The following is a 22,230-nucleotide window of genomic DNA, read 5'->3' on the forward strand; positions in this document are numbered from 1 at the left end:
TTCTTATACTACGTATTTAGATACATCTTGAGTACCGTATTTGCTATCCTTTCTGATTCTGCATCCCTAATGTTTTGATACTCAGCCTGTTGGCTGCAACTGAGTCCCATCACCTGCCTACCCTTCCTGACAGTCTGACTGCAGGCTATCATTACCATTTTTACCATCCATCCTATCCCGAGTCCCTTCACTCCAGTTACCACCCCCCTGCCGAATTAGTTTAAACCCTCCCCAATAGCTCTAACAAACCTACGCATGAGAACATTGATCCCCCTTGGGTTCAGGAGCAACCCATCACTTCTGAACAGGTCATTCCTCCTCCTGAAGAGATCCCAATGATCCAAGAATCTGAAGCCCTGCCCCTGCACCAGCTTCTCAGCCACACATTGATCTGCCAAATCATCCTGTTTCTACCCTCATTGGCACAGGCACGGGCAGCGATCCAGAAATTACTACCCGGGAGGTCCTAATTTCTGGATTAGAGAGAGGCAAGAGTGGATATCGGACTGCTGGAAAACAATGCTGGAGAGGTAGTAATGGGGGACAATGAAAGGGTGGAGAAACTGAAGAAATATTTTGCACCAGTCTTCACTGTGGAAGAGACGAGCAGTATGGTGGAAGTTCCAGGTGTCAGGGGGCATGATGTGTGTGAAGTTGCCATTACCAGACAGAAAGTTCTTGGGAAACTTAAAGATCTTAAGGTAGCTGTCACCTGGACTAGATGGTGTACATGCCAGAGTTCTGAAAGAGATGGCTGAAGAGATCATGGAGGCATTAGTAATGATCCTTCAGGAATCACCAGATGCTAGAATGGTTCTGGAAGACTGGAAATTTGAAAATGTCACTCCACTGTTCAAGAAGAGAGAGGCAGAATAAAGGAAACTCTAGGCCAGTTAGTCTGACCTCAGTGGCTGGGAAGATGTTGAAGTTGATTATTAAGGAGGAGTTGTCAGGGTACTTGGAGGCACATGATAAGATAGTCTGTAGTCAACATGGTTTCCTCAAGGGAAAATCTTGCCTGACAAATCTGTTGGAATTGTTTGAAGAAATAACAAGCCAGATAAACAAAGGAGAATCAGTTGATGTTGTGTACTTGGATTTTCAGGAAGCCTTTGACAAGGTGCCACACATGAGGCTACTTAACAAGCTATGAGCCCACAGTATTACAGGAAAGATCCCAGCATAGACAAAGCAGTGGCAGATTGGCAGGAAACAAAGAGTGGGAATAAAGGGAGCCTTTTTTGGCTGGCTGCCAGTGGCTAGTGGTGTTCCACAGGGGTCTGTGTTTGGACTGATTCTTTTTACATTGTATGTCAATTATTTGGATGATAGAATTGATGGTTTTTTTGAAAAGTTTGCAGACGATATGAAGATAGGTGGAAGGGCAGGTACTTTTGAGGAAGTAGCGAAGCTACAGAAGGACTTAGACAGTTTTGGAGAATAGGCAAAGAAATGACAGATGGAATACAGTGTCAGGAAGTGTATGGTCATGAACCTTGGTAGAAGAAATGTAAGGTTTGACTATTTTCTAAATGGAGAGAAAATATTAAAAAAAACTGAGGTGCAAAGGGACTTTGGAGTCCTTGTGCAGGATTCCCTGAATGTTAATTTGCAGATTGAGTCTGTGGTGGGGAAGGTAAATGTGACTTTAGGATTCATTTCAAGAAGACTAGAACATAAAAGCAAGGATGTAATGTTGAAACTTTATAAAGCACTGGTCAGGCCTCATTTGGAGTATTGTGAGCAGGTTTGGGCCGATTACCTTAGAAAGGATGAGCTGGAACTGGAGAGAGTTCAAACGAGGTTCATGAAAATGATTCCAGGGTTGAATGGCTTGTCATATGAAGAATGTTTGATGGCTCTGGGCCTGTATTCACTGGAATTCAAAAGGATGAGGAGTGATCTCATTGAAACCTATTGAATGGTGAAAGGCTTTGATAGAGTGGATATGGAGAGGATGTTTTCTCTGGTGGGAGAGTCTAAGGCCAGAGGACACAGTCTCAAAATGGGGAAGCATTCTTTTAGGATAGAGATGTGGAGGAATTTCTTTAGCCAGACAGTGGTGAATCTGTGGAATTCTTTGCCACAGGCAGCTGTGGAGGCCAAGTCTTTATGTATATTTAAGGCAGGTTCTTGATTGGTCGGGGTATGAAGGGATATGGGATGCTGGCAGGAGATTCGAGCTAAGAGGAAAATTGGATCAGCTACGATGAAATGGTGGAACAGACTCGATAGGCCAAATGGCCTAATTCTGCTCCTATATCTTAGTCTTATGGTCTATAGTATAATTAAAATATTTTCAAATATATTTAGACAGGCACACGGATAGGAAATGGTTAGAGGGATATGGGACAAAAACACGGTGATGGGACTTACTCAAGAAGACATCTTAGCCTGGATGGATGAGTTGGGCCATGGGTTCAACATCTACCAAACCCCTTCCCAGATCATCCTCCTGAGGAATCTCACCCTGGAGTCTGTCTGTGAACTGTTGGTGTGACGTCAGTTCAGCGCCACAGAAACAGGCAGATTGGATAAAGGTGGCAGATTTCATTCTTAAATGTAAATTTGTGTCTGTGTCTCTGACAATGTGTGTGCGCGTGTGTGTGTGTGTGTGTGTGTGTGTGTGTGTGCGTGCGTGCGTGCGTGCGTGTGTGTGTGTGTGTGTGAGACTAACAATGTGCAATGTTGAGGCTCTGACTACACTCTAGCAATCGTCCTTCTGCATGTGTGTGAGGGAGATTTGCCAGTGTGGTTACATGATCTTCTCCCATTGTTCACCGAGGTCAATGCTGGTTGGTGTGTCTGGGTTCAGTCTGACGATGCTTCAATGTGGTGGGACTCGCGAGTCCAGCAGGGGGCAGAGCTGAGTCAATCAGACTGCGGTCACGGACAGGTCAGACAGGGTGAGTGTGGCACAAAGGACTGCTGTATTTTTCTGGGTAAGCTTCTGTTATGGTTCTCTTTTTTTGCTCTCACTGTACCTAGTGCAGCAAATGGCTGTTGTGTGTTCTGCATGCCAGATGTTGAAGTCCTGGGAGACCCAGAGTCTCCCAGTCAATATCATCTGTGTGAAGTGCATCTGTCTCCAGCTCCTTGAAGACCATATTAGAGCACAAGACCATAAGACATAGGAGCAGAATTAGGCCATCTGGCCCATCGAGTCTGGTCCACCATTCAATCATGGCTGATCCTTTTTTTCTCCTCCTCAACCCCAGGTTCCGGCTTTCTCCCCATAACCTTTGATGCCATGTCCAATCAAGAATCTATCTATCTCTACCTTAAATACACCCAACAACCTGGCCTCCACAGTTGCACTTGGCAACAAATTCACCACCCTTTGGCGAAAGAAATTTCTCTGCATCTCTGTTTTGAAAGGGCACCCCTTTATCCTGAGGCTGTGCCCTCTTGTCTTAGACCCTCCCACTATGGGAAACATCCATTCCACATCTACTCTGTCTAGGCCTTCCAACATTCAAAAGGTTTCAATGAGATCCACCCTCATCCTTCTGAATTCCAGTGAGTACAGACCCAAAGCCATCAAACGTCACTCATGTGATAACCCTTTCATTCCCGGAATCATTCATGTAAACCTCGTCTGGACCCTCTCCAATGCCAGCACAACTTTTCTAAATTGAGGGGCCCAAAACTGTTCACAATACTCAAGGTAAGGCCTCACCAGTGCCTTATAAATCCTCAGCATCACATCCATGCTCTTGTATTCTAGACCTTTTGAAAGGAATGCTAACATTGCATTTGCCTTCCTCACCACCGACTCAACCTGCAAGGTAACCTTGAGGGTGTTCTGCACAATGATTGTCAAGTCCTTGGGGATGTTGGGGATCTGGAGCAGCAGCTGGATGACCTTTGGATTGTAGAGGAGAGTGAGGAGATCATTGATCAGAGTTACAGGGAAGTAGTCACCCTGAAGCTGCAGGAGGCGAGTAGCTGGGAGACTGTCGGAGAAATGGAAATGTGAATAGGCAGTGAGCGCAGAGCAAAGAGGTCCTGAAAAGAGAATTTAGAGAGCTAGGAAGAAAGCTGAGAAGCAGGACCTCCCGGGAAGGAATTTCTGGATTGCTGCATGTGCCACACATCAGTGAGGGTAGAAACAGGATGATTTAACAAATTCTGGAGGAACTCAGCGGGCCACGCAGCATCTATGCAAAAAAGTACAGTCAACGTTTCGGGCCAAATCCCTTCAGCAGGACTGGAGGAAAAAAGCTGAGGAGTAGATTTGGAAGGTGGGGGGAGGGGAGAGAGAAACACCAGGTGATGGGTGAAACTCGGCAGGGGAGGGATGAAGCAAATTGCTAGGAAGTTGATTGGTGAAAGAGACAGAGGCCGTGGAAAAAAGAAGGCTGGGGGAATACGGGGAAAAGCAACAGAGGGAGGCAGTGGGCAGGCAAGGAGATACCATGGGAGAGGGAAAAGGGATGGGAAATGGTGAAGGGGGGTGGAGGCATTACTGGAAGTTTGAGAAATCGATGTTCATGCCATCAGGTTGAAGGCTACCCAAATGGTGTTGTTTCTCTGACATAAGTGTGGCCTTTTCCCGACAGTGGAGAGGGCCATCGACAGACACATAGGAATGGGAAGTGGAATTCAAAACATAGAAAACCTACAGCACAATACAGGCCCAACATAGTTGTGCCAAATATTTCCCTACTGTAGAAATTACTAGGCTTACCTATAGCTCTCTATTTTACTAAGCTCCGTGTACCTATCTAGAAGTCTCTTAAAAGACCCTATCGTATCTGGCTCCACCACCATTGCCGGCAGCCCATTCCACGCACTCACCACTCTCTGAGTAAAAAACTTACCCCTGACATCTCCTCTGTACCTACTCCCCAGCATCTTAAACCTATGTCCTCTTGTGGCAACCATTTCAGCACTGGAAAAAAGCCTCTGACTATCCACATGATCAATGCCTCTCATCATCTTATACACCTCTATCAGGTCACCTCTCATCCTCCGTCGCTCCAAGGAGAAAGGGCTGAGTTCACTCAACTTATTCTCATAAGGCATGCTCCCCAATCCAGGCAACATCCTTGTAAATCTCCTCTGCACCCTTTCTATGGCTTCCACATCCTTCCTGTAGTGAGGTGACCAGAACTGAGAACAGTATTCCAAGTGGGTTCTGACCAGGGTCCTATATAGCTGCAACATTACCTCTCAGCTCCAAAATTCAATTCCATGATTGATGAAGGCCAATACACCGTACGTCTTCTTAACCACAGTCAACCTGCACAGCTGCTTTGAGTGTCCTATGCACCTGGACCCCAAAATCCCTCTGATCCTCCTCACTGCCAAGAGTATTACCATTAATACCATATTCTGCCATCATATTTGGCCCAGCAAAATGAACCACTTCATACTTACCTGGGTTGAACTCCATCTGCCACTTTTCTGCCCAGTTTTGCATCCTATCAATGTCTCACTGTAACCTCTGACAGCCCTCCACACTATCCACAACACCCCCAACCTTTGTGTCATCAGCAAACTTACTGACCCATCCGTCCACTTCCTCATCCAGGTCATTTATAAAAATCACCAAGAGTAAGGGTCCCAGAACAGATCCCTGAGGCACTCCACTGGTGACTGACCTCCATGCAGAATATGACCCGTCTGCAACCACTCTTTGCTTTCTGTGGGCAAGCCAGTTCTGGATCCACAAAGCAACGTCCCCTTGGATCCTATGCCTCCTTTATTTCTCAATAAGCCTTGCATGGGGTACCTTATCAAATGCCTTGTAGAAATCCATATACACTACATCTACGGATCTTCCTTCATCAATATGTTCAGTCACATCCTCAAAAAATTCAATCAGGCTCGTAAGGCATGACCTGCCCTTGACAAAGCCATGCTGACTACTCCTAATCATATTATACCTCTCTAAATCTTCATAAATCCTGCCTCTCAGGATCTTCTCCATCAACTTACCAACCACTGAAGTAAGACTCACTGGTCTATAATTTCCTGGGCTATCTATACTCCCTTTCCTGAATAAAGGAACAACATCTGCAACCCTCCAATCCTCCGGAACCTCTCATGTCCCCATTGATGATGCAAAGATCATCGCCAGAGGCTCAGCAATCTCCTCCCTCACCTCCCACAGTAGCCTGGGGTACACATCTTCCTTTCCCGGCGACTTATCCAAATTGATGCTTTCCAAAAACTCCAGCACATCCTCTTTCTTAATATCTACATGCTCAAGCTTTTCAGTCTGCTGCAAGTCATCACTACAATCACCAAGGTCCTTTTCCATAGTGAATATTGAAGTAAAGTATTTATTAAGTACCTCTGCTATTTCCTCCGGTTCCATACACACTTTCCCACTGTCACACTTGATAGGTCCTATTCTTTCACATCTTATTGCTCCTGCTCTTCACATACTTGTAGAATACCTTGTGGTTTTCCTTAATCCTGCCCACCAAGGCCTTCTCATGGCCCCTTCTGGCTCTCCTAATTTCCTTCTTAATCTCCTTCCTGTTAGCCTTATAATCTTCTAGCTCTCTAACATTACCTAGCTCTCTGAACCTTTCGTAAGCTTTTCTTTTCTACTTGACTAGATTTATTACAGCCTTTGTTTGTAAACCACCGTTCCTGTACCCTACCATAACTTCTCTGTCTCATTGGAACGTAGCTATACAGAACTCCACACAAATATCCCCTGAATATTTGCCACATTTCTTCCATACTTTTCCCTGAGAACATCTGTTTTCAATTTAGGCCTCCAATGTCCTGCCTGATAGCCTCATAATTCCCCTTACTCCAATTAAACACTTTTCTAACTCGTCTGTTCCTATCTCTCTCCCATGTTATTGTAAAGGAGATAGAACTATGATCACTATCTCCAAAATGCTCTCCTACTGAGAGATCTGACAACAGACCAGGTTCATTTCCCAATACCAAATCAAGTACAGCCTCTCCTCTTGTTGGCTTATCTACATATTATGTCAAAAAACCTTCCTGAACACACCTAACAAACTCCACCCCATCTAAACCCCTTGCTCTAGGGAGATGCCAATTGATATTTGGGAAATTAAAATCTCCCATCACAACAACTGTTATTAGTATACCCTTCCAGGATCTGTTTCCCTTTCTGCTCCTCGATGTTACTATTGGGCGGCCTATAAAAAACACCCAGTAAAGTTATTGACCCCTTCCTGTTCCTAACCTCCACCCACAGAGACTCTGTAGACAATCCTTTCATGGCGTCCACTGTTTCTGCAGCCGTGATACTATCTCTGATCAACAGTGCCACTCCCCCACCTCTTTTGCCTCCCTCCCTGTCCTTTCTGAAACATCTAAAACCCGGCACTTTAAGTAACCATTCCTGTCCTGGAGCCATCCGAGTCTCTGTAATGGCCACCACATAATATCTCCAAGTGCTGATCCACACTCTAAGTTCATTTGCTTTGTTCATAACACTCCTTGCGTTAAAATAGACACATCTCAAACCTTCGGTCTGAGCATATCCCTTCTCTATCACCTGCCTATCCTCCCTCTCGCACTGTCTACAAGGTTTCTCTATTTCTGAGCTAACCTCCTCTTCCCCAGTCTCTTCAGTTTGGTTCCCACCGCCCAACAATTCTAGTTTAAACTCTCCCCAGGAGCCTTAGCAAACCTCCTTGCCAGGATGTTGGTCCACCTGGGATTCAACTGCAACCCGTCCTTTTTGTACAGGTCACACCTGCCCCAAAAGAGGTCCCAATGATCCAGAAATCAGAATCCCTGCTCCCTGCTCCAATCCCTCAGTCACACATTTATCTTCCACCTCATTCTATTCATATTCTCACTGTCGCGTGGCATAGGCAGTAATCCCGAGATTACTACCTTTGTGGTCCTGTTTCTCAACTTCCTTCCTAACTCCCTGTAGTCTGTTTTCAGGACCTCTTCCCTTTTCCTACCTATGTCATTAGTACCAATATGTACCACGACCTCTGGCTGTTCTCTCTCCCACTGCAGGATACCTTGGACGCAATCTGAAACATCCCAGACCCTGGCACCTGGGAGGCAAACTACCATCCCAGTTTCTTTCCTGCATCCCTAGAATCGTCTGTCTGAACCCCTGACTATAGAGTTCCCTATCACTGCTGCCATCCTCTTCCTTTCCCTACCCTTCTGAGCCACAGGGCCAGACTCTGTGCCAGAGGCACGGCTACTGTCGCTTCCCCCAGGTAGGCTGTCCCCACCAACAGTACTCAAACAGGAGTACTTATTGTCAAAGGGTACAGCCACAGGGGTACTCTCTAGTACCTGACACTTCCCCTTCCCTCTCCTGACTGTGACCCACTTGTCTGCCTCCTGTGGACCCGGTGTGACCACCTGCCTATAGCTCCTCTCTATCACCTCCTCACTCTCCCTGACCAGGTGAAGGTCATCGAGCTGCATCTCCAGTCCCATAACTCGGTCTCTCGGGAGCTGCAGCTCGACAAACCTGGTGCAGATATGTCCATCCGGGAGGCTGGGAGATACCAGGACCTCCCACATCTGACACTGAGCACACATACTTCCTCCTTACCACAAATAACACAGGTAAACCTACCTCGCCTCGTCCCGTTACTGCCTAGGCCCGTTGAGCCGAAACCCTATCACTCTGCTGCCCGTTGAGCCGAAACCCTATCACTCTGCTGCCCGCTGGATATGGCGGTCTCTTTTTTAACACTTTCATGCACTACTGGATGACATCACGCGCCTGCGCAGTCTCACCTCTCATTTACTCCAAGTAGTAAAAAAACTCCCTTCGCTCTGAAAAATCAGCATTCACTCGCAGCCTTCTTGCTCCGAATTAAAATGGGTGGCTCTGGGAGATCACGCTTGTTCTGGCAGACGGAGCATAGATGCTCGGCGAAGTGGTCTCCAGTCACCTGGAGTGTCACCTCACCTGTTTGGGGCCCTGAACGGTAGTGAGGGAGGAGGTGTAGGGGCAGGTGTAGCACTTGTTCTGCTTGCAAGGATAAGAGCCAGGAGGGACAAATGGACAAGGGAATCATGCAGGGAGCGATCCCTCTGGAAAGCAGAAACTGGGGGGGGAGAGGGACAGATGTGTTTGGAGGTGGGATCCAGATGGACATGGTGGAAGTTTAGGAGAATTACATGCTGGACGCGGAGGCTGGTGGGGTGGTAGGACAAGAGGAACCCTATCACTGGTAGCGTGGCCGGAGGATGGGGTAAGAGCAGACATGCGTGAAATGGAAGAGATGCAGTTGAGAGCAGTGTTGATAGTGGAGGAAGGGAAGCCCCTTTCTTTGGAAAAGGAGGACCTCTCCTTCGTTCTGGAATGAAAAGCCTTATCCTGAGAACAGGTGCAGTGGACACGGAGGAATTGAGAGAAGGAGATGGCGTTTTTAAAGTAGGAGGGTGGGTCGAGGTATAGTCCAGCTAGTTGTGAGAGTCTGTTGATTTATAACAAACATCGGTGGATAAGCTGTCTCCGGAGATAGAGACAGTGAGATCGAGAAAGGGAAAGGAGGTTTCGGAAATGGACCAGGTGAATTTGAGGGCAGGGTGGAAATTGGAGGCAAAGTGGATGAAAGCGACAAGTTCAGCACAGGTGCAGGAAGCAGCACCAATACAGCTGTTGGTGTAGTGTAATAAACTGTTCCAGGTTCCCAGCAAACAGGCAGGCATGGCTGGGACCCATGTGAGTGCCCATGGCTACCCCTTTTGTTTGAAGGAAGTGGGAGGACTTGAATGAGAAGTTATTTAGAGTGAAGATGTTCTGCTAGGTGGAGGAGAGTGGTGGTGGAGGGGAATGGATATGTCCATCCATGGTTGGGACAGGTATCCAGAAAAAGACGGAGAGCTTTGAGGCCTTCCTGGTGGGGGATGGAGGTGTATAGGGACTGGACATCCAGAGTAAAAATTAGATGATGGGGGCCAGGGAACCTGAAAAATCAAGAGCGTGTGAGGTGTCATGGATGTAGGTGGGAAGGGACTGAACCATGGGAGATAAAAAATTGTCTAGAACTGCAGATATGAGTTCAGTGGGGCAGGAACAAGCTGAAACAATGGGTCTACCTGGACAAGCAGGTTTGTGGATTTTGGGTAAGATGTAGAAACAGGAAATGTGTGATGTGGGCTGTGAGAGTCTGTTGGTTTACAATAGACATCGGTTCCCTTCCTCCACCATCAACCGCATCTCTTCCATTTCACACACGTCTGCACTTACCCCATCCTCCTGCCACACCACCAGGGATAGGGTTCCTTTTATCCTCACTTACACCCCACCAGCATCTGCATCCAGCACATACTCCTCTGAAACTTCCACCATGTCCAACGGGATCCCACCATCAAACACATATTTCCCTACCCACCCCAACTTTCCGCAGGGATCACTCCCTATGCGACTCCCTTGTCCATCTGTCCCTCCCCACTGACCTCTCTCCTGGCACTTAACCTTGCAAACAGAAAGGTGATTCACCCACCCCTACATCTCCTCCCTCACTTACATTCAGAGCCCCAAACAGTCCTTCCAGGTCAGGAGACAATTCACCTGTGAGTCTGTTAGGGTCATATGCTGTGTTCGGTGCTCCCGGTGTGGCCTCTTGTATATCGGTGAGACCCGACATAGACTGCTTCGTCAAGCATCTATGCTCCCTCTGCTGGAAAAAGCAGTGGCCACCCATTTAAATTCCACTTCCCATTCCCAAATGTCCATCCACGGCCTCCACCACCGTCATGATAAGGCCACAGTTAGGTTGAAGGAACAACACCTTATATTCTGTTTGGGTAGCCTCCAACCTGATGGCATGAACATTGATTTCTCAAACTTCCAGTAATGCTTCCACCTACCCCCCCTTCACCATTTCCCATCCCCTTTCCCTCTCTCATGTTATCTCCTTGTCCGCCCATCGCCTCCCTCCGGTTCTCCTCCCCCACCACTTTCTTCTTCTTTCTTCCATGACTTTCTGTCTTTCACCAATCAACTTCCGAGCACTTTGCTTCATCCCTCCATCACCTATCTCCTGGCATTTCTCTCTCACCTCCCCCCACCTTTCAAATTTACTCCTCAGCTTTTTCACTCCAGTCCTGCCAAAGGATTTCAGACCAAAACGTCAACTGTACTTTTTTCCATAGATTTTGCCTGGCCTGCTGAGTTCCTCCAGCATTTTGTTTGTGTTGCTCGGATTTCCAGCATCTGCAGAATTCCTCTTGCTTGTGATTTGGCAAATTAATGTGTGGCTGAGAAGCTGGTTCAGGGGGCAGGGCTTCAGGTTCTTGGATCATTGGGATCTCTTCTGGGGGAGGTATGACATGTTCAAAAGGGACAGGTTGCACCTGGGACCAAGTGGGACCAATATTCTCACGGGCAGGTTTGTTAGAGCTGTTGGGGAGCGTTGAAACTAATTTGGCAGGAGGTGTGAGCCAGAGTGAAGGGACAGGATAGGAAGTACGGTAAAAAACCAAAGATAGCCTACAGTCAGACTGTCAGGAAGGGTAGGCAGGTGATGGGACATAGTCTCAGCCAACAGGGTGAGTATCAGTACTTTAGGAACACAGAATCAAAAAGGGTAGCAAATACAGTACTCAAAGTGTTATATCTCAATGCACAGAGGATAAGAAATGAGATGTATGATCTTGCACTATTACAGATAGTTGGGTATGAAGTTCAGCCATCACTGAATCGTGGCTGAAGGATGGTTACAGTTGGGAGATGCACGTCCAGGGTTACACATTGTATCGGAGGGATAGGAAAGTAGGCAGAGGTGGTGGCGTGGCTCTGCTGGTAAAGAATGACATAATTTCTAAGGCAAGGACATGTTCACAACAGCTTTGTGGGCCGAAGGGCCTGTATTGTGCTGTAGGTTTTCTATGTTTCTAAATCAGTAGAAAGATGTAACATAGGATTGGAAGGTGTTGAATCCTTGTGGGTTGAGTCAAGAAACTGCAAGGGTATATACAGGCCTCCCAATAGTAGCTGGGATGTGAACCATAGATTACAACAGGATATGGAAAAGGAGTGTCAAAAGGGTAATGTTCTGACAGTCATGGGAGATTTCAACATGCAGGACAATTGGGAAAATCAGGTTGGAAATGGATCTCAAGTGAGTGAGTTTGCTGAATGCCTGTGAGATGGCTTTTTAGAGCAGTTTGTCATTGAGCCTACTAGGGGATCAGCAATATTGGATTGGGTGTTATGGAATGAACTGGGGGTGTTTAGGGCGATTAGGGTGTTTAAGGTAAAAGAACCCTTTGGAGGCAGTGATCACAAAATGATTGACTTCAACTTGAAATTTGATAGGGAGAAAGTAAAGTCTGACATAGCAGTAATACAGTGGAATAAGGGAATTTACAGTGATATGTGAAAGGAGTTGGCCAGAATAATTTGGAAGGAGATGCTGGCAGGGATGACAGCAGAGCAGCAATGGAGTGAGTTTCTGGGGAAAATGAGAAGGTGCAGGATGGATGTATTCCAAAAACAAAGAAAATGGAAAAATAGTACAAGTGAAGTCAAAAGCTAATGTAAAAGCAAAGGAAAGGGTATAAAACAGAGCAAAAATTAGTGGGAAGAAAGGATTGAAAAGCTTTTAAAAACTACGGAACACAACTAAAAGAATCATTAGGAGGAAAAAGATGAAATATGAAAGCAAGGTAGCAAACAATATCAAAGCAGATAGTAAAAGCTTTTTCAAGTATGTAAAAGTAAAAGAGAGATTAGTGTGGATGTAGGATTACTAGAAAATGAAACTAGAAGAATTATAACGGAGGCTAGGGAGGTGGCAGATGAACTCAGTGAGTGCACATAATTTTACAAGAGAGAAGCAGCTCAAAAAGCTGGAAGACCTAAGGGTACATAATAGACAGACAGACAGACAGACTTTATTGATCTTGAGGGAAATTAGGTTTCGTTACAGCCGCACCACCAAGAATAGTGAGGAAATATAGCAATATAAAACCATAAATAATTAAATAATAACAAGTTAATCATGCCAAGTGGAAATAAGTCCAGGACCAGCCTATTGGCTCAGGGTGTCTGACACTCTGAGGGAGGAGTTGTAAAGTTTGATGACCACAGGTAGGAATGACTTCCTATGATGCTCAGTGTTACATCTCGGTGGAATGAGTCTCTGGCTGAATGTACTCCTGTGCCTAACCAGTACATTATGGAGTGGATGGGAGTCATTGTCCAAGATGGCATGCAACTTGGACAGCATCCTCTTTTCAGACACCACCGTCAGAGAGTCCAGTTCCACCCCCACAACATCAGTGGCCTTACGAATGAGGTTGTTGATTCTGTTGGTGTCTGCTACCCTCGGCCTGCTGCCCCAGCACACAACAGCAAACATGATAGCACTGGCCACCTCAGACTCGTAGAACATCCTCAGCATCCTCCAGCAGGTTAAAAGACCTCAGTCTCCTCAGGAAGTAGAGACGGCTCTGACCCTTCTTGTAGATAGCCTCAGTATTCTTTGACAAGTCCAGTTTGTTGTCCACTCGTATCCCCAGGTATTTGTAATCCTCCACCATGTCCACACTGACCCTTTGATGGAAACAGGGGTCACCGGTGCCTTAGTCCTCCTCAGGTCCACCACCAGCTCCTTAGTCTTTTTCACATTAAGCTGCAGATGATTCTGCTCACACCATGTGACAAAGTTTCCCACCGTCGCCCTGTACTCAGCCTCATCTCCCTTGCTGATGCATCCAACTATGGCAGAGTCATCAGAAAACTTCTGAAGAGGGCAAGACTCTGTGTTGTAGTTGAGGTCCGAGGTGTAGATGGTGAAGAGAAAGGGAGACAGGACAGTTCCCTGTGGAGCCCCAGTGCTGCTGACCACTCTGTCTGACACACGGTGTTGCAAGCGCACGTACTGTGGTCTGCCAGTCAGGTAATCAATAATCCATGACACTAGGGAAGCATCCACCTGCATCACTGTCAGCTTCTCACCCAGCAGAGCAGGGCGGATGGTGTTGAACGCACTGGAGAAGTCAAAAAACATGACCCTCACAGTGCTCGCCGGCTTGTCCAGGTGGGCGTAGACACGGTTCAGCAGGTAGACGATGGCATCCTCAACTCCTAGACAGGGCTGGTAGGCGAACTGGAGGGGGTCTAAGTGTGGCCTAACCATAGGCCGGAGCTGCTCTAGAACAAGTCTCTCCAAGGTCTTCATGATGTGGGAGGTCAATGCCACCGGTCTGTAGTCATTGGAGCCACTGGGGCGCGGCGTCTTCTGTACAGGGACGAGGCAGGACATCTTCCACAGCACAGGAACCCTCTGGAGACTCAGGCTCAGGTTGAAGACATGGTGAAGTACTCCACATAGCTGGGGGGCACAGGCTTCGAGCACCCTGGGGCTGACACCATCCGGGCCTGCAGCCTTGCTTGGATGGAGACGTTTCAGCTGTCTTCTCACCTGTTCGGCTGTGAAGCCCACCAGGGTGGTTTCAGATGTGGGAGGGGTGTAGTCACGAGAGCAGGGTGGGGAGCTGTGAGGAGTGGTAGGAGGGGAGAGAGGAGTATGTGTTGGTTGGGGGCCGACAACAGATGAATCATGTGGGGGATGGGCAGGGGTCACAGTGTCAAATCTGTTGAAGAACAGATTAAGTTTGTTGGTCCTGTCCACACTGCCTTCAGCTCCTCTGTTGCTGGTTTGCCGGAACCCAGTGATGGTCCTCATCCCACTCCAGACCTCTCTCATGTTGTTCTGCTGGAGTTTCCACTCAAGCTTCCTCCTATACCTGTCTTTAGCCTCCCTGAACTTGGCTTTCAGGTCCCTCTGTATTGTCCTCGGCTCCTCCCTATTTCCATCTCTAAACGCCCTCTTTTTAGCGTTCAGGATGTCCTTAATGTCCTTTGTTACCCATGGCTTGTTATTTGAATAACAAAGGACAGTTCTTGCTGGAACATTGCAGTCCACACAGAAGTTGATGGAACCACTGATGCACTCTGTGAGCCCATCAATGTCCTCTCCATGTGGCTCACAGAGGGCCTGCCAGTCTGTCGCCTCAAAACAACCCTGGAGTGCCTCATAAGCCTCCCCCGACCATTTCCTCACTGACCTCGAGGTTGCAGGTTTGCTCTTCACCAGAGGCACGTAGCAGGGTTTGAGATGCACCAGGTTGTGATCTGACCTTCCCAGTGGGGGGAGGGGAGAGGAGCTGTAAGTATCCTTAACGTTAGCATACATCAAGTCCAGGGTCCTCTCCCCTCTGGTTGTACAGCTCACATACTGCGTGAAGTTGGGCAGTGTTTTAGCCATGGTAACATGGTTGAAGTCACCCGAGATGGTAATGAGGGCACTCGGGTGCTGGTTTGTAGTCCGGCTATGACGGTGTGAATAATGTTACATGCCAACATCTGGTTGGCAGAGGGAGAGATGTACACAACAACCACAATTGCATGTGAGATTTCCCTTGGCAAATAATATGGCCGGAGTCCAACAGCAAGAAGTTCAATATCCGGGCTACAAACACGTACCTTGATCGTAATATGACCAGGATACCACCATCTGTTGTTAACCAGAACAGCAAGCCCCACTCCTTTACGCTTACCGCTCTCAGTGCAATTCCGATCGGCCCGAACGGTCTGGAAGCCCTCTATGGAAATGCTTTGATCGGGTATGTCCTCGTGCAGCCACGTTTCAGTAAAACACATAACACTGCTCTCCCGAAAAGTCCTCTGACTCCTGGCTAGTGCTGCCAACTCGTCCATTTTATTACCCAGCGATCTCACATTGCCCATAATGAGAGAGGGGAGACACGGCTTATAACTCCTCTTCTCCATAAGTCTCTGTTGCCTCGACCCGGTCCTCCTCCCTCGCCTCTTTGATCCCCCTCTGCATCCTCTGTGTGTTTTCCTCCAGATTTCAGCAGGGGTTTCCGCCGCTCTCTTCGCTAAACCGGCCGGTTTCAGCGCCATCAGCTGGTCCCTGGAATATACAGAATGACCATGCCACTGCTCCGCAAAAGAGAAATGTCCGAAAGTAAATATTTCCAGTACTAAAAACCAGAATAAAACTCTCTCCACCAGCATGTTAGAGAGGGTGCTGCTTCGACGTGTTACCGTGAGAGAAAAAGATACAACAAATAACGTTAAAGTTAGAAAAGTTAGAAAACTAGTCGGAGTGGCTGTAACAGGCTGCATGCATGGCCAGCGCACGCGCACATAAGTCACCCAGACCAGATGAACTGCACTCAGGGTCTGAAAGAGATAGCGTTACATATTGTGGAGGCATTAGAAATTATCTTTCAGACAACTCGAAAATTGCAAATGTCACTCCATTCTTTAAAAGAGGTAGGCAGCAGAAAGGAAATTATGACCAGTTAGCCTGACCTCAGTGGTTGGGAAGGTGTTAGAGTCAATTGTTAAGGTTGAGGTTATGGAATACTTGGTGACACAAGACAAGATAGCACAAAGTCAGCATGATTTCCTTCAGGGAAAATCTTTCATGGCGAACCTGTTGGAATTCTTTCATGAGATTACACATAAGATAGATGAAGAGGATGTTGTATAAATGGACTTTCAGAAGGCCTTTGACAACATGCCACACGAGGCTGCTACCAAGTTAAGAGCCCAGGGTATTACAGGAAAGTTACTGACATGTTTAGAGAGTTGGCTGATTGGTAGGAAGCAGCGACTGGGAATAAAAGGATAATTTTCTAGTTGGCTGCCAGTGACTAGTGGTGTTCTGCAGGGGTCAGTGTTGGGACCAATTCTTTTCATGCTGTATATCAATGATTTAGATGATGGAATAGATGGTTTTGTTGCCAAGTTTGCAGGTGATATGAAGATTGGTGGGAGGGAAGTTAGTATTGAGGAAATAGGTAGGCCACAGAAGGACTTAGACAGATTAGGAGAATGGGCAAGGAAGGAGCAAATGAGATACAATATTGGAAAAAGCATGGTCATGCACTTTGGTAGTAGAATTAAATCTGCAGACTGTATTCTAAGTGGGGAGAAAATCCAAAAATCTGAGATACAATGAGACTTGGGAGTCCTTGTGCAGAATAACCTAAAGGTTAACTTGCAGGTAGAGTCGGTGGTGAGGAAGGCAAATGAAATGTTAGCATTCGATTCACGAGATCTAGAATACAAGAGCAGGGATGTGTTGCTGAGGCTTTATAAGGTACTGATGAGGCTTCACCTTGAGTGTTGTGAACAGTTTTGGGCTCCTGATCTGAGAAAAGATGTGATGGCATTGGAGCGGGTTCAATGGAGGTTCAAAGATGGGCCAAATAGATAATTCTGCTCCTATGTCTTATTGTCTCTAGTTCCCCTTCAGCCCTATTATTACAGCCAAATTCTGCGTCGAATTATAACTTAATTGTGTCTCATGAATAAGGACAAATGAATCTGTATGTTTTACCTCGCTTAATGCTGTCAAGCACTTCTTCCGATGCTATGTCGAGCAAATAGGGATGATCGAATTTTTCAGCCAGTAGGGTACCATCTGTCGCACACAATGTCTCAGTATAATCACTAACACTGTAAATATTACACAGCTGGTTATAAACTGAGCATCAGCGATACTTGAACTATTTTACAAATCCACACAGAGTTTCAGTAAAGACCATGTCCTACCTCCTCTTCTGATGAGCTTCCTCCTGAAATAAAAAAAAAAGATCTCAATTGACTGAGACTGACCATTTACATCCGAACAGCAGGAATCTGAGACAAGTTATTAAAAACTGCTGAAAATTCCCACTTACTCCCACTGACACACATAGAGAAAGAAACACAGAAACATAGAATGCCTACAGCACAATACAGGCCCTTTGGCCTGACCTTAGAAATTACTAGGGTTACCCATATCCCTCTATTTTTCTATGCTCCATGTACCTATCCAAAAGTCTCTTAAAAGACCCTATCGTATCCGCCTCCACCATCATTGCCGGCAGCCCATTCCACGCACTCACCACCCTCTGCGTAAAAAAAACCTACCCCTGACATCTCTTCTGTACCTACTCCCAAGCACCTTAAACTTGTGCCCTCTCGTGGCAGCCATTTCAGCCCTGGGAAAAAGCCTCTGACCATCCACACGATCAATGCCTCTCATCATCCTATACACCTCTATCAGGTCACCTCTCATCCTCCATCGCTCCAAGGAGAAAAGGCTGAGTTCACTCAACCTGTTTTCATAAGGCATGAGAGAGGGACACAGAACCACGGGAGAAAGTTAAAGGAATGTTTATGAAAATTATCCCATAACTGAGAGGATGGAACTTACAGGAGAGACTGGACAGGTTGTGCATTTTTATCTGGGGAGGATCAGATGGAGGAATTTAAGATTCTGAATGGATTTGATGGGGTGGGAGTGGAGAAAATATTTCTCCTTGGGCAGAGACCCAAAGTCAAAGATAAAACATCAGTTGGTCATTAATAAATGCCACCAGAAATGTAGTGAAGAGAACGTGGAACTCACTGCCACAGGAGTGGCTGAAGTGGAACAGCAGAGATTGAATGTAATGGGGAAGCTGCATGAACACATGAGGGACCATGGAGTTCCAGACACTGTGGCTCTGTGTGGCGAATGTGTGGGAGGTTGCTTGTGAAGCAGGGAAATTGATAGGAGAGGAAGGGCTGAAAGACCTGTCTATGATGGAAAATGGAATATAATCTGAGAAAGAATCTGAAAAACAAAACAGATGGTACAAAATTCACCAAAATAATGAACCTGATACAAACCAGATATTGATGGTAAATCTGATGTGTGGGTCACATTCTGCAATTCAACCTCAGTTCCCACTGATCGACAGACAGACCCTCACACCCACCACACCAGACACACTCACAGCCTGTGACTGTAACTGGGTGTTACTCTGAGTCTCAGGGGATATTATACGTGGGAATCACAGAAACGATCACCAGCTCAGTGCTCTGATCAGAGTAACTCATTCCCGAAAAGGTTGCAGACTGTCCTGTGATGTACAGATGTTGTGGGAACTGGGTTGGGGAACGACAACAGTCCGGAACAGTCAAAACATCTGTTTGGTGAAAATCTGTTTACATCTACAGAATTTGTAAATCCCACACTGAGTTAAAATACATCATTTTGTGACTGTGCACTTTTACAGAACCAAACTGAAATCTCTCACCATGAGGAATATCACATTGTCTTTCTGATCCATCCGTGTCTGTAACTTAGAGATTTCCTCCTGAATAGAATTTAAATTCTCTTGAATCTCTCGAAGATTTTTCTCCATTAGATTTATTATCATCTCCTCTTCTTCTCTGAGATCTTGGAGTGCTTGCTGCTCTTTCTCAGTGATAATCCGGCGCAGTTCATCAAACTGGGATGTGATGTGGGACTGAACGCTTTGTGACTGTTCCTGTCGAATGAAAGGAGAGGCTAGTTTATTATTTGGCCCTGATATATTTCCTTATGATATGGAAGGGTCCGTCCAGCCCATTATCATCCAAGAGGACCACAACCTTGCCGTTGGGTTTGGGGCTTGTGTGCCTCAATGACCCAAAGAACTCTGTTGGCTGGAATGTGGGCTTTATGCTTTGACTCTTGGTGGGGTCACCCATGCCAAACAGGTCAAAGGGTAGAGGCCAGAGTAAGAGTGATCTACTGGTCCTCCAGGTTCATGGGTTCAGCTCAGGGCTAACATTACTGACTGGTAAAACAAAACTGTTACGGAAACAATGAAGAGTCTTTCTACATCTGAGTGCCATGTTATTCCTGAGTCTCCACTCAGGACCTGCATGACTGACAGTAGTGAAAACGGAGAAGTAGCTACTGACATGTTGAATGAAGACATGAACACTGCCGGAGATGGAGGACCTTCATTGCTGTCCCAAACTCCAGTGGCATAACAGGCAGCAAGTGAGTGGTTCCCAGATATTCGATCACATTTCCCTCAAACCCAGTCTTCCTCACTGACCCATTAACTCCCACCTGATTCACATACAATACCCCTTCACGGGGTTAATTACAGTTGCCAATTTACAGTTCAACCATGGAATGTTGGCTAAAAGAAGGTACTGGTTACGGAGAGAACATGCAAACTCCACGCAGACAGCTCCAGGAGTCAGGATCGATCCCAGGTTACTGGAGCTGCGTCACTCTGCTATTCTGCATTAAGGGGAACAAAACTACTCAGCGATATTCGAAATTCTGCTCAGGAGCCTCACCCGAACTCCAGAAATCTTCTCTTTCTGTTGCAGCTCCATTTCCTGAAAGTCCGATTTCTTTTTTGTGAGAGAGTCCAGGGAAGATTTAACCCGATCCTGGGAATCAAAGAGTGAATGGATTAGACAAAAAGATGACACTTTTGGATTAGACAAAAAGACGATTGAAAGTGGGTTATTTTTACCTTGTAAATTTTAACGGCTTCGTTAGCCGGCATGAAGCTGTGAAACTTGTGTTCCAGTGCATCTCGACAGATCAGACAGATCAGTTTCCTGTCCGTCTCACAAAACAGCTTCAGTTCTTCCTCATGTTCCTCGCAGTGAAATTTACATTCCTTCTCTTTTAGATTCAGGTTTAATTTTCGAGCTTTCTCAGACAGATTTGCTAAGGCCCGACTAGCTCTGAGGGTGCGGTCTGCAAACACCTCTCTACATTCCGGGCAGGAGTTTCTCTCCTCACTTTCCCAAAACCGTGTGATACAGGAGCGGCAGAAGTTGTGTCCACACGCCAGTGACACCGGATCGGTGAAGAAATCCAGGCAGATGGCACAAATTGCCTCCTCGGTCCAACTCTCGACCTGTCCTTTCGAAGCCATGTTAACTCCCGGTACTTCCTGTTTCAGGATCCTTTCACGTTCGGGAACTGCTGAACCCCTGCAATACCTGGAATGTCCACTAGGGGCGCTGCAGTCTCGGGAATGAACAACGTTGCTCCAAGTGTTCTCTGGGCAGGAATCGCGGCAATTTCCATGTCAGGGTGGGATCAGAAACACATTAGAGAGGTCTGAATATAAATGAACCCGGAGCGCGGAGTATGGTTCAGTGTAAGGCAGAACTGAAAGGGACAATTCCTGAAAAGCGAGACAGACTGCTGGCCTATTGTCCGACCCTGCTCCTGCCCCACTGAACTCGTGTCCTCATACATCGACTCCACTCTATCCCACTCGAGTCAGTCCCTTCCCCCCTACATCCTCGACACTTCTCATGCCCTCAATCTCCTCAGCAGTTTTCAATTCCCAGGCACTGACCACCTCATCTTCACCATGGATGTCCAGTTATAACTTCTATCTCCCATCAAGAAGGCCTTACAGCTCTCCGTTTCTTTCTCAATAAAAGAACAAACCAGTTCCCCTCCATCTGGAAGGACTGGTGCTCATACTCAACAATTTTCCTTCCGCTCCTCCCACTTTCTCCAGTAATGTCTGTCTCTTCGTTGGTGACGTAGAACAGTCCATGTTCCAGGCCTTCCCCAGTAACGCTCCCCAACTCTTCCTCAGAAACATTAATGACTGTATTGGTGCTGCTTCATGCACCCATGCTGAGTTTATCAATTTCATCAACCTTGCCACTAACTTCCACCCTCCACTTGAACTCACTTGGTCCAGTTCAAACACTTCCCTCCCCTTTGCCCTTCTCTCTGCCTCCATCTCTGGAAAAAATCTGTCATCCGACATATTTTATAAACCTACTGATTCCCACAGGTAGCTTGGCTATGCCTCTTCCCACCCTGTCTCCTGTCAAAATGCTATTTCCCCTTCCAGAACATCAGGTATGTCCTCCTCTGTAAAGAACAGGGGTTCCTTTCCTCCACTATTGACGTTGCCCTTACCTGCATCTCCTCCATTTCCTGAACGTCTGTGCTCAACTCATCTTCCCTCTGCCTTAACAGTGATAGAGTTCCTCTTGTCCTAACCTACCACCACATAAGTATCTGCATCCAAAGCATCATCCTCCGAAACCTGCTCCATTTCCAAAGAGATCCTACCACCAAACAAATCTTTACCTCCTCCCTTCTCTACTCTCTGCAGGGATCTTTCCCTCCATGACTCCCTTGTCCAGTCACCCTCCCCACTTATCTCACTCCTGACACTGACCCCTGCAAGCGGCCAAAGTACCTATTCACCTCCTTCCTCACCTCCATTTGAGGACCCAAAATGTCCTTCCAGGTGAGGCAACACTTCATCTGCTGGGGTCATTTATTTGGTCTGCCGCTCCCAATGCAGCCTCCTCTACATTGGTGAGACCTGTTGTAAATTGGGGTTATGTTTCATCAAACTCCTCTGTTCCATCTGCCAAAGATGGAACTTCCTGGTGGCCAAACATTTTAATTCCAATTCTCATTCCCATTCCAACCTGTCAGTCCATGGCCT

The 22,230-nt window shown here is 46.7% G+C and overlaps 1 protein-coding gene across 1 annotated transcript in view; it reads right to left on the reverse strand.

Moving 5' to 3' along the window:
- Positions 1-21,334, reverse strand: part of LOC140719432 (zinc-binding protein A33-like) — a 36,193-nt gene extending 14,859 nt beyond the window's left edge. Inside the window, exons 1-5 of the mRNA XM_073034102.1 lie at positions 20,266-21,334; positions 20,084-20,179; positions 19,042-19,275; positions 17,528-17,550; positions 17,313-17,431 (exon numbers count right to left, since the gene is read on the reverse strand). Coding sequence (XP_072890203.1) covers positions 17,313-17,431; positions 17,528-17,550; positions 19,042-19,275; positions 20,084-20,179; positions 20,266-20,676 — 883 coding nt within the window. The 5' untranslated portion in view covers positions 20,677-21,334. The remainder of the gene's footprint in view (positions 1-17,312; positions 17,432-17,527; positions 17,551-19,041; positions 19,276-20,083; positions 20,180-20,265) is intronic.
- Positions 21,335-22,230: the final 896 nt, after the last annotated feature.

This window comes from Hemitrygon akajei, chromosome 2 (assembly GCF_048418815.1).
Source record: "Hemitrygon akajei chromosome 2, sHemAka1.3, whole genome shotgun sequence".
Taxonomy (NCBI): Eukaryota; Metazoa; Chordata; class Chondrichthyes; order Myliobatiformes; family Dasyatidae; genus Hemitrygon; species Hemitrygon akajei.